This window comes from Diplotaxodon limnothrissa, linkage group LG13, assembly GCF_057381915.1.
Source record: "Diplotaxodon limnothrissa isolate DT_005_m linkage group LG13, D_limnothrissa_male_GT1.1, whole genome shotgun sequence".
Taxonomy (NCBI): Eukaryota; Metazoa; Chordata; class Actinopteri; order Cichliformes; family Cichlidae; genus Diplotaxodon; species Diplotaxodon limnothrissa.
In genome coordinates this window covers 14,072,888-14,084,978 of record NC_140608.1, presented here as the reverse complement: position 1 = coordinate 14,084,978, position 12,091 = coordinate 14,072,888, and the positions used below count along the sequence as shown (strand labels likewise).

Genomic DNA, 12,091 nt, shown 5'->3' with positions numbered 1-12,091 from the left:
AAGTGAAAAAAACGCGACCATTTCCCATTTAATTTCTTCTGAGGAATCTTGACAAATACTTTCTGCACAGGATATTCCAGCTGTTACTTGCTTAGAAAACATGGCGTCTAATTTGTAGTATTTTACATCATTTTACCCAGGACCTGAGCATTACATAGAGGTTACAATAGGCTAAATATCACACTAAATGACCAGGATAACTGAATAGCTAATTATGAAAGGTTAGGAATAAAAGCCACTCGGAAATGGAATTACAAGTTAGAAAAGGTTTGGCTTTATAACTGATTTTTAAATGATTAAACCAATTATTGTTAATTCAGTCTGTGAACTGAAACATATTCTCTTTTTTGATAAATACAATTTATAAACATATTTAAACATAATTTATGTTTTTTTCTTTCTTTTCCTTTAATACTTAACAATGTTTTTGTAAATCCTATCTAACCCTATTTGATTGGTGAATTCTGACCATACAGACTCGTATCCTGGTGACTCATGGCATAAGCTTCCTGCCTTACGTGGATGAAATAGTGGTTTTTGAGAATGGAGTCATTTCTGAAGTTGGATCCTATGAAACCCTTCGTGCCAGTGGAGGAGCTTTTTCTAAGTTTCTCGACACATATGCCACTGAGCAGAGCAATCAGAGAAATTCAGAAACAGGTAATTACAACCTTTTCTTAGTATATTAGGAATATGATCTGCACACATCACATGTTTTTGTTAGCTGTACAACCAAAACCTATGCTAAAATTATACATCACAAATATGAATGAATTAAATTTCTTTTTGTCATCTTTTATGAATACTTTGTGTTGATGTTGTTCACATATTGACCCAAATACCATAAATTACTGCCATATATATAAAACACCATGTATATTGTTAATTTAGGTGAGGGCCAGGACGCAGAAGACTTTGAGCTCATCCCAGATGGAGACAATGCCCAACCTGACGGTGCTTCGGAGGACACTGTTTCTCTTACACTGAGGCGAGAAAACAGCATCCGCCGCAGCCAGCGCAATGGCAGGTTCGAGCTTGTTAAAGTTGCAGATGAAACCAATGAAACAGCTTGTCTCAAATAGCATCTTTAGCAGAATGTCAATTTCATTCTTTTCCTCTATTTTTTTTAGTGTCAGATTAAGAAGAAATATTTCCATTAAAAAATCTGCAAATGCTGATGAAACACAGAAAGGCCAGAAGCTTATAGAGAAGGAAACTATGGAAACAGGACAGGTAACAAAATGTTTTTGTACAACTAGCGCAAGATTACAACAAATGATAGCCTGTTTCCTGAGTGCCGTCTCGCGCTGATTTCCAGGTGAAGCTTGCAGTGTTCCTGCAGTACCTGCGAGCCATGGGCTGGGGATATTCTGCCATGGTTTTCCTGATTTACTTCATCCAAAACGCTGCTTTCATCGGTCAGAATTTGTGGCTGAGTGACTGGACCAGTGATTCTGTGGAGTACTACAACATGACATACCCTTCCTGGAAGAGGGACACAAGGGTGGGAGTGTTCGGAGCTCTTGGAGTGGCTCAGGGTAATAAAACAGTCATTCCTTTTGTATTTGCAAATATTTTCAGGTTCGTGCAAATTAACGTTAAGGAACTTTATGTCTTACAGACAGGAAAATTCCCTACTCTGTTATTTAGGATCCTCTCATTTTTAGAGCGCTATATAGACAACCTAAACAGTCTTTTTATTGTACTAGTGGACTTGTGCACTGTGTGCGTTAGGTCCTTTGTCACAGGGACTCATGCTGAAAAGTGCATAGGCACCTATAACTTTTTATGTTAATAATTAGGAGGAATTTGTTTATATATAAAATTCTGTTAAGCTGAACTGAATCTTCTCAAGCTAAACTACTCAGTGTAATAAAAAAAGTGTAATAAAACTAAACAAATCAATGAAAAACAAAACAAAAAATAAGGTGGATGCTTCAGAGCTGTTCGGTCTGGGGGAATGATGGGGCTGATGTAGAGGGTGGAGATGAGTATAAAAGTAGAGAGGAGTACAAAGGGAGGGAAAACATTTGTTATTTATTAGTTCTTTAACAGTATTTTTTTTGCACCATTGAAGTATGTTTTTTCTTTTCATATGATATTAAAATCACCAAAAGTGTGTACATTTAATGAATTGCATTTATATAGCGCTTTACAATGCCACTATTCATTCACACACTGGTGGAGGCAAGCTACAGTTGTAGCCACAGCTGCTCTGGCGCAGACTGACAGAAACGAGGCTGCCATATTGCGCCATCGGCCCCTCTGGCCAACACCAGTGTTTTGCCCAAGGACACAACGACCAGGACAGAGAACCTGGGATCGAACCGGCGACCTTCCAGTTACAGATGCGCTTCCCAACCCCCTGTTCCACAGTTGCTCTTTCGTATTGTGAATGGGTGACCAATTACATTGATCAAAGTGATATGTTTTAGTCCAGCTGCTTTATATTGTAAAAAGACTGGCAATTTGGACCTTGGTTCATCTTGAGCTTAGCTTTACATGCAGTACATATATTACTGATTGAACTATTTTTTTTTTTTATAAGAATAAGAATTGAATTTGAAAAAAGTAAAATACTATTTGTGTTGTCATTATAGCCCTGCGACAGACTGTCGATTTGTCCAGCTTGTGCCTTCCCTCTCGCTCTGTGGCAGCATAGGCTCCAGCCCCTGCAACCCTGAATTTCATACAACCTAAACTTTGTCATTAAGAATTTCTGAACATCCAAACCTGGTCTGGTCTCCAATTAACAAGATTCATAATGACAATTAGCATTTTTGAAAATAAATATTATTTTGTAATATTAACAGCCACTTTATATCAGTAGGCAGGAAAAAGCACACCTGAGTGTTACTGTAAGTTCAAGGTTCTGTCCACAGTGGATTTGTCTTTGTTAAAAATGTAGTTCTATTATTTAGAAACGTTCTTGTTTTTATTGCAGGCCTCTTTGTGTTCTTTGGCACACTGCTCCTAGCCAATGCTTCCATTGATGCATCTCGTATCCTGCATTCACGACTTCTTAACAACATCCTGCGAGTTCCTATGGTTTTCTTTGACACTTCACCTATTGGAAGAGTGATCAACCGCTTTGCAAAGGTAGGGTCTTGTAGTTCACTTTTTAAGGATTCTTTTCATAGTTTTCAATATTTATTTTTATCTTCTTGTGGCTTGTATGATTACAAATACAAAGTATAACTAGTTTTTAATGTCATTTCTAAAATAACAGTGCTAAAAATTGAAAAAACTAAACATTAAATTTTTTAAAAAGGCTTTATTTGTGTTTGCTGCAAGTTGTATATCCACTTGTTTTATTTAATTTTTCCCACTTTATCTCACATTTTTTAATACAATCCTAAATATTCTTAAAATTGTTCTCTCCTTAAGTCATTCTTTAAAGAGGCTTTCTTCCCAAGTGCCTCCTCAAGTATGCAGTCCAGTTCAATTTTATCTGGTGCTGACACACAATAACAGTCACTAAAGGTACATTGTATTGTAAAGGTAAAGCTCTTACAACAATCAAGAAAAATCCCTCAAACAATCAGATGACTCCCTATGAGTCAATATGAATTTAATATGAATATATTCAATAAATCAATATGCTGTTCAATTCATTTCAGTTTTATCTGCACAGTCCCAAATCAACCTGTTTGCGTTAATGTTGTAATATGTGTGTAGATCTGTTGTCTCTGTTAGCTGCGGTTACTAAATTCAGCCACTTGTTGAAAAAGGGAAGAAGGAGCTAATTTCTCTTGTATCCTCACATCCTGCTTATACCAACAAAAGGGTCTTAATGGACAAATAATTAATCATTAAATTATTACGTCGTTAGAATGGCTGTAAGTGTCACGGCTAGCGGTATGGCATTATTTTTATGCCACTTTTCTGAGCGCACGTAAAAAAAATGAGCGCACGTAAAAAAAAATGCAGGTACAAGTGTTGCAGTTTGAGGAGAAATTTATTTTGAGTGAAGAAAAATTCATTGCTGCGTGCAAAAAATTTATTTCGTTGTTTGCTATTATCCATACACACACACAATAGCAGCCCCTCTCGCTCAGTTTTTGCACTTGCGCTCGCTCGCAATGTGTTGCTTGCGCTCTCAACACTTCTGCCCGTTCGCGCTCAACTCTTCGAGCTTTTACGCAGAGATGTGCAGAACCTAAAGGAAACCTAAACTGGGGAAGGTAGTAAAACAAACCTGAAACCTTAATCCACAGAAGGACATGCAGGGGGAAACGCACGGAAGTAACACAGAGTGACTCAGGGAGACAACACAGACAGACCAGCGGCGAGCACGAGAGGACACACACTATAAATACACAGAGAAACAGGGAAACTACACACAGGAGGGAGACACGACTGAACCTAGTTAACATGACAAAACAGGGAGGGTGCAAAACTGAACACACTGACATCAGACACTGACTTTCAAAGTAAAACAGGAAATACACAGACTGGTCTCAGAGACAAGGTACAGACGAGGAATGACAGGGATGACTAAACACTAAACAGAGGAAGAACAGAACCCGAAACCACAAACAGAACCACAAACAGAATACATAATAATAATCATAATAATCATAATAATCATAATCATAATAATAAGCACAAAACGCTGGGTCACATGACCCAGGACCATGACAGTAAGACTCTGTATTCTTTGGAACAGCTCTAATCTCAGGAACAACTCAAATCTTTAAAAGTGTTTAGTCACTGATAAACATCCATGACTTATCATTGACATTTTTTCCAATATCCTGACTTTAGCTTTTATAATAATTGACTTTATTCTTTTAGTATTATTTACACTTATAATTTTGCTAATTATGTATTTTTTCTGTTTTTATGTGCACTATAAATAAAATTGACGTTTTACTTAAATAAGTACTAACTCTCCAAATATTATCCTAAAGGACATTTTTACCATAGATGAGGCCATTCCTGCTTCCTTGCGCTCCTGCCTTCTGTGTCTGATGTCTGTACTGGGGACAGTATTTGTCATCTGCATGGCAACTCCTTTCTTTGCCATAGTTATCATTCCTCTGGCCCTGATCTATTTCTTTGTACAGGTAAGCTAAACAAGGTAAAGAAGATATGTAAAAAAAGCTAACCTAACTTTCCTATAATATGAAATGCAAACTGATTTTGTTTTGTCTTTCTCTCTACACCCAGCGCTTTTATATTGCCGCTTCAAGACAGCTGCGCCGGCTGGACTCGGTGTCTCGCTCACCGATATACTCTCACTTTGGTGAGACGGTGTCCGGCCTGTCAGTGATAAGAGCCTACAAGCATCAAGAAAGGTTTCTTAAACACAATGAAGTAACTATAGATGAGAACCTCAAAAGTATCTATCTGCGGATCGTGTCTGACAGGTCAGACATTGAACAGTGTACCAAATACAGATAAGCATGTGATGCTAAATGATGAGACCCTAAAATTTGTTTGTGTGCATATTTGTGGGGTTTGTTTTCTTGACAGATGGCTGGCCATACGTCTGGAGTTTGTTGGAAACCTGGTGGTGTTTTTTGCTGCTCTGTTTGCTGTCATTTCCAGAGATTCTATTGACAGTAATGTGGTTGGCCTATCTGTATCATATGCCCTTAATGTCAGTCACAAAAACACTCAGAATTTATCCTTATTTCATCAGTGTTTATGTATGCGGTAACACTAAAATGCAGGAATAATGTAAACACAGACCTCTCTCCTGTTGGGGTTCTGCAGGTAACCCAGACCCTCAACTGGCTGGTGAGGATGACCTCAGAGCTGGAGACCAATATTGTAGCTGTGGAGAGAGTGAACGAATACACTCAGCTTAAGAACGAGGCATGTAGAAATACTTTGTGAGCAAGACATTATTTATCCATTCATCCATTCTCTTCAGTCTATCCTTATCTGGGTCACGGGGGTGCTGGAGCCTATCCCAGCTACCCTAGCGTGAGGGTGATACACCCTGGATGTGTCGCCAATCTGAAACAGGGATAACACAAAAGACAGACATCCATTCATACTGATATTCATACCTGTGGGAAATTTAGAATCTCCAATTGACCATACCCCAGTAACTGCATATCTTTGGACTGTAGGAGAAAGCCAGAGTACCCAGAGAGAACCCACACAGATATGGGGAGAGCATGCAAACTCCACAAAGAAAGGTCCCAGCCAGATGCTTGAGTCTTACTCAGGACTTTCTTGCAGTGAGGCAACAGTGTTAACGACCATGCTGCCATATGACATTATTTATACTTTGGTTAAATCAAAATCTACTGTTTTCTTAAATAGGACATGAATTTTAGGATTTCTACAGGCTGTGAGTTTATTGTAACTTTGACAGTTTAACGGGAATCTAATAAGCTTGTGTGCGACATCAACTGCAATATTTGCTCACTGTACAGTGATAATACTTTTATTCCCAGCTGCTGTTTCTCCACTGTTTCTTAACATATTACTGATAACGATTCAGATAATTGTCAAACAAACGAGATTTTGATGCAACAATTTAATTTTATGTTTCACTGACTTTTGATTTCACATGTTTGAACTCCACCTGTTATATTTGAGTTGGGTTGTTTATTCATAATGGCACCAGAGCTCCAATGATTAGCACATCCCATCATGCTGTTCATACTGAATTTAATCTGATTTAGAATATAACATTGCACATGTACACTTGGCCTTGATTGTTAATCTTGGTTGCATATTTTCATTTGAGCTATTTAATTTTTTACCAAGTGTGACGTCTTTTTAAGTTTTCTTTTTTCCTTTATTTTAGTGGTGTAATGTGTGCATGTCTGTATGTATGGCGTCTGTATAATTTTGTTTCTTATTTATCTTGGTTTGAATATTAATGCACAACATATAAAAGAGCTACCTTAGCTCAATTTGATAGCTTTTGTATTATATTACACATGCGTTCTGCTTCTTTTTCTGTTGTTACAGGCTGACTGGGTAACTGACACTCGACCTCCACAGATGTGGCCAGAGGCAGGAAGAGTGCATTTTGAGAACTACAAAGTCCGTTACAGACCTGAATTGGATTTAGTGCTGCATGGAATCACTTGTGACATCAACAGCACTGAGAAGGTGTGTGTGTGTGAGCGTGAGAGGGAGAGTCTCCATATATGTATAAAGTTCCTGTAAAAGTTATAGGTTTTACTGTATCTGATATCATATTCACCAAAGATACAAAAGCATGCACTGCTAAAAAAGAAAAAGAAAAAAATTGGATGGACATTAAATCATTGGGAAGATTTTTTCTCCCTCATTGAAAAATCCATAATATATAAAATTGTACCACTATTTTTTAATTTAAAAGGTTAACTATTAACAACGTGTGCAAGCTTTCTGCTGGCTGACATTGGCCAACTGTATCTAAAATGTAGCTTCCAGATACAGACCTGCACATCATTTTTTATTTGAGTTTAGAAAAGCTATTATGTTGAAATTTGTAATTTGGACTTTGTGCTGTAAGACATTGACATTCTATTGTTTGGGGGTTTTTTTTTATGTTTTATAGACCAATCTATTAATCAATTACTCAAGAAAGATGCCACAGATCAATCTGTGTTGACAGTAATTACATATAATTAAACTGTAAAATAATGTGAACTATCAGTTTTTCTTTTAATTTATACATTATGTGTATTACTGTATATTATAATCAGCTGTGATATGTAAACATGTAACTAGTCTATGGGCAGTTGTTCCCAAACTTTTTTTGCTAGGCCGGAATATTCAGCATTGCTATCAATACATCCATCCATCCATCTTCTTGTGCTTATCCAGGACCGATTCGCGGGGCCAGCAGCCTAAGCAGAGAAGCCCAGACCTCCCTCTACCTAGTCACCTCCTCTAGCTTATCCAGGGGAACACCAAGGCATTTCCAGGCCAGCCAAGAGATATAATCTCTCCATGGTTTCCTGGGTCTTTGCTTTCTTGCTGAGGACCATGGCCTCAGATTTGGAGGTGCTGATTTTCATTCCCACCGCTTCACACTCGGCTGCAAACCGTTCCAGTGCGAGCTGGAGGCCATTACCCGATGAAGCCAACAGAACCACATCATCTGCAAAAAGCAGAGATGAGATTCTGAGACCACCCAAGTGAAAGCCTTCCATCACTTGGTTGCGCCTAGAAATTCTATCCATAAAATTTATGAACAGAAGAGCAGCCCTGGCAGAGCCCATCACCAAACAAGAACGAGCCTGACATTGCCGGCTATGCGGACCAAACTCTTGCAACGGTTGTATAAAGATTGAATGGCCCGTAGCAATGGGCCAAGGATCTCATACTCCTGGAGCACAGGACACTCCAAGGGACACGGTCGAATGCCTTCTCCGCGTCCACAAAACACATGTAGACTGGTTGGGCAAACTCCCACGCACACTCAAGTATCCTTGAGAGGATAAAGAGCTGGTCCTGTGTTCGACAACCAGGACGAAAACCGCATGGTTCCTCCTGTATCCGAGGTTCGACTAACAGACAGACCCTTCTTTCCAGCACCCTGGCATAGACTTTCCCGGGGAGGCTGAGGAGTGTGATCCCCCATAACTGAAATAAACCCTCCGGTCCCCCTTCTTAAAAATGGGAACCATCTATCAATCCAGAGGTACCACCCCTGATGTCCACGCAACATTGTAGATGTGTGTCAACCAGGACAGCCCTACAATATCTAGAGCCTTCAGGAACTCAGGGCATACCTCATCCACCCCAGGGGCTCTGCCACCAAGAAGTTGTTTAACTGACTCAGTGACCTCGTCCCAGTGATTGGCAGGTCATCCCCTTTGTCCCCAGATGAGCTATACCAGTGGGATTAAGGAGGTCCTTGAAGTTTTCCTTCCACCGCCCGACAATTTTCTAAGTCGAAGTCAGCAGCGCTCCAACCGCAGTATACATAGTGCAGCTAGAGCACCTTTTTCCCCCTCCTGATTTGCCTGCCAGTTTGCCAGAATCTCTTCAAGGCGGTACGAAAGTCTTTTGCTATGGTCTCTCTGCACTCCTTCCGTACACGAGTTTTTGCTTCAGCCACTGCCCGAGCTGCATTCTGCTTGGTCTGTCGGTACCTATCAGCTGCCCCTTAAGTCCCACAGGCATCAACCACCCTGTGGCCACAGCTCATTGCAGCAGCTTCAGCATGCTGAACATGGTCCCTTCAGACTCAATGTCCTGAAGCTCTGCTGGAGGTGTGCGTTGAAGATCTCGCAGACTGGGGCCTCTTCTAGGCATTCCCAGCACACCCTAAGTATACATTTAGGTGCACCAGGCCTGTCCAGCATCCTCCTCCGCCACCTGATCCAACTCAACATCAGATGGTGATCAGCTGACAGCTCAGCCCCTCTCTTTATCTGAGTGTCCAGAACATATGGCCACAGGTCTGGTGATACAATTACAAAATCAATCATCAACCTGTCGCCTAGAGAATCCTGCACAGAGAATCCTGGTGCTACATGCACATGTTAGAACATGGTGATTGTTATGGCCAAACTGTGGTTTGCACAGAAGTCCAACAACAAAACACCGCTCAGGTTCAGATCCAGGAGGCTGTTCCTCCCAGTCACGCCCCTCCAGGTCTCCCTGTTGTTCCCCACGTGTGCACTGAAGTCTCCCAATAGGACAACAGAGTCCCCAATGGATTAGAGTAAACTCAAACACTGACAACGTTGAAATATTGGTGTCAAAGTAAAACTGAGTAAAGACTGTCTGCATTGCAATAACATATTTCACTGAATTACTACAAATAGCAGTGATGACTATAAGCACTGTAAAATATCTGCTACCTCTGAAAAATGTTGCTTCTTTCTGTAACATTACTGAAATGTCTAAGATCTTTTACAAACTAAGTACAGACTGAGTATATTTGCTTATTATTGCATTATTTATTGCTATACTGTTAAATACAATTTATATCCAGAAAGAAAAATGTGTAGATTTTTTTTTTTTTTCAAATATGCGCCAGCTGTTATTTTGATCTTATGTGTTTTCTCTCACTGCATTCAGATCGGTATTGTTGGTCGCACAGGAGCTGGGAAATCAAGTCTTACCAACTGCCTGTTTAGAATTATTGAAGCTGCTGAAGGTCGCATCCTCATTGATGATGTAGATATCGCTACAATAGGCCTGCACGACCTGAGACACAGACTCACAATTATACCACAGGTATACACATAAATATAAACAATAACCTTGTCAAAAGTACACTGATATTTGTAATCCCGTGTGCACAGGATCCCGTTTTGTTCTCGGGGTCACTGAGGATGAACCTGGATCCATTTGACAAGTTCAGCGATGAGGAGATTTGGAGAGTGCTGGAGCTCTCTCATCTAAAGAGCTATGTATCAGGGCTGCAGGAAGGATTACAGCATAAAGTGGCAGAGGGAGGAGAAAACCTCAGGTGGGTAATAAAATTAACAATACGGCCTCTGGGTATAAGTTATATATAAGTATAAGTTTTGTACAGTTCGTTATTCTAAACCTTATGTAATGTTCTGCAAAACTTACATAAACCCTAATTGTATTTGAACACATGAGTGTCATTTGTGGTTTACTTTTTTCTTTTGCGCTACAAAAACCCTCTTAAGATATCAATACTTTAATACAATCTTTCCAGTGTTGGGCAGAGGCAGCTGCTGTGTCTGGCCCGAGCTCTCCTGAGAAAGTCACGTATCCTAATTCTGGATGAAGCCACAGCAGCTGTTGACCTGGAGACAGACAACCTGATTCAGAACACCATCCGCAAAGAGTTCTCAGACTGCACAGTCCTTACCATCGCCCACCGCCTGCACAGTATCATGGACAGCTCTAGGTGAGTTATACCTTTTCCCTTAACATTTTTGGATGATGTGCCCTACCTTATTTTATTTCTGTCAGGGTCAAATTTCTTTCTTTTCCAACCCTTCCTTCTCATGCACATAATTTATGTGCATGACAAGGAATCAACCACAATTAATTTTGCTTTTTACACATTGTAATTTCTCAAAATTTGACTGAATCTATTTCCAGCAACAGAAAATGAGAAATATTGTGCACTAAATAAACCCGTTATGTAGTACCAATGACTGTATGAATGATCTGATCAAACATACATAATATGCCAGAGTGGTATTTGACAAAATAATCTAAACTTAAGGTTCACTGACTCCTTTTTCTTGACTTGGACATTATCTTACCCAGAACTTGTATATTTTGCCTTAGAGGGGCCAGATGAAGAGTGATTCAGAGATCCTCTATGAGAGCTAACAGGGAACGTTCTGGCTGTTGTTTGTGCTTATGCAACAAATGATAGTTCAGAGTACCCAGCACCCTTCCCATCTGGTGACTACATCATGCTACTAAGACGCTTTAATGCTCATGTAGGCTGATCGGACGCCAAGTGATGTTCTGTTATTAGACTTCTGTGCAAATCACACGTTGTCCATAACGAACACCAGATTTGAACAAAGTATGTCCATAAGTGCACATGGAACCAGGAAACCCTAGGTCCCAAGTTGGTGATCAATTTCTTAAGCATATCATCAGATCTGCAGCTATATTCTGAACACCTGGGTGAAGAGAAGAGCTGCGCTGTCAGCTTACCTGGATCAAGTAAAGGAGCATAATGCTGGACAATCCTGACGTTGGAGGCTCCGGTCTGCAAGCTTTCCACTCCTGGCAGAGCTTTGACAGCACTCCGAGGGAGGCTTAAGACAATGAGTCTGAATGAACCATGTTCTGCACCTGCATTTTTGAGGCTCTTGCATGGAGCTGTGGTTTTAGGGGGGTTGATGCATGTTGTGGTGGTAATCCCCAAAGCAGATGGTAGAGACCAGAGGTGAAGAGAGTTGTCAAGCTTAAGAAGGAATCCTATTGGGCCTGGTTAGCTTGTGGGACTTCTGAGCTAACTGATAGATGCTGGCAGGTCAAGCAAAACATAGTTAGCTGAAGCAAAAACTCAAAAACCCTCAGAGAATTCAGGAGGGTAATGCCCTACTCATACGGTGTATAGTGTGAGTGTGATGCTGCTGAATTCAACTGAGGATATATTTGGATAGTAGAAAGAATACTTTGTCAACCTCTGTAACCCCTTACATGCAGTCTGAAGATGAGGGGGATGACTTGTTCA

At 40.2% G+C, this 12,091-nt stretch overlaps 1 protein-coding gene across 3 annotated transcripts in view; it reads left to right on the top strand.

The window, feature by feature from the left end:
• The window catches only part of LOC146619999 (ATP-binding cassette sub-family C member 2-like), a 33,702-nt gene that overhangs the window by 18,272 nt on the left and 3,339 nt on the right, over positions 1–12,091 (top strand). For 2 of the 3 annotated variants that reach the window (XM_085369922.1, XM_085369921.1), the window contains exons 19-31: positions 477–660; positions 892–1,027; positions 1,131–1,233; positions 1,319–1,538; positions 2,945–3,099; positions 4,914–5,069; positions 5,173–5,372; positions 5,479–5,605; positions 5,722–5,823; positions 6,937–7,080; positions 9,991–10,149; positions 10,218–10,384; positions 10,601–10,795. In XM_085369922.1, the coding sequence (XP_085226048.1) occupies positions 477–660; positions 892–1,027; positions 1,131–1,233; positions 1,319–1,538; positions 2,945–3,099; positions 4,914–5,069; positions 5,173–5,372; positions 5,479–5,605; positions 5,722–5,823; positions 6,937–7,080; positions 9,991–10,149; positions 10,218–10,384; positions 10,601–10,795 (2,048 nt within the window). Of the gene's footprint in view, positions 1–476; positions 661–891; positions 1,028–1,130; positions 1,234–1,318; positions 1,539–2,944; positions 3,100–4,913; positions 5,070–5,172; positions 5,373–5,478; positions 5,606–5,721; positions 5,824–6,936; positions 7,081–7,782; positions 9,971–9,990; positions 10,150–10,217; positions 10,385–10,600; positions 10,796–12,091 lie in introns of those variants that run through there. The other variant, XM_085369923.1, reaches the window with a different exon arrangement.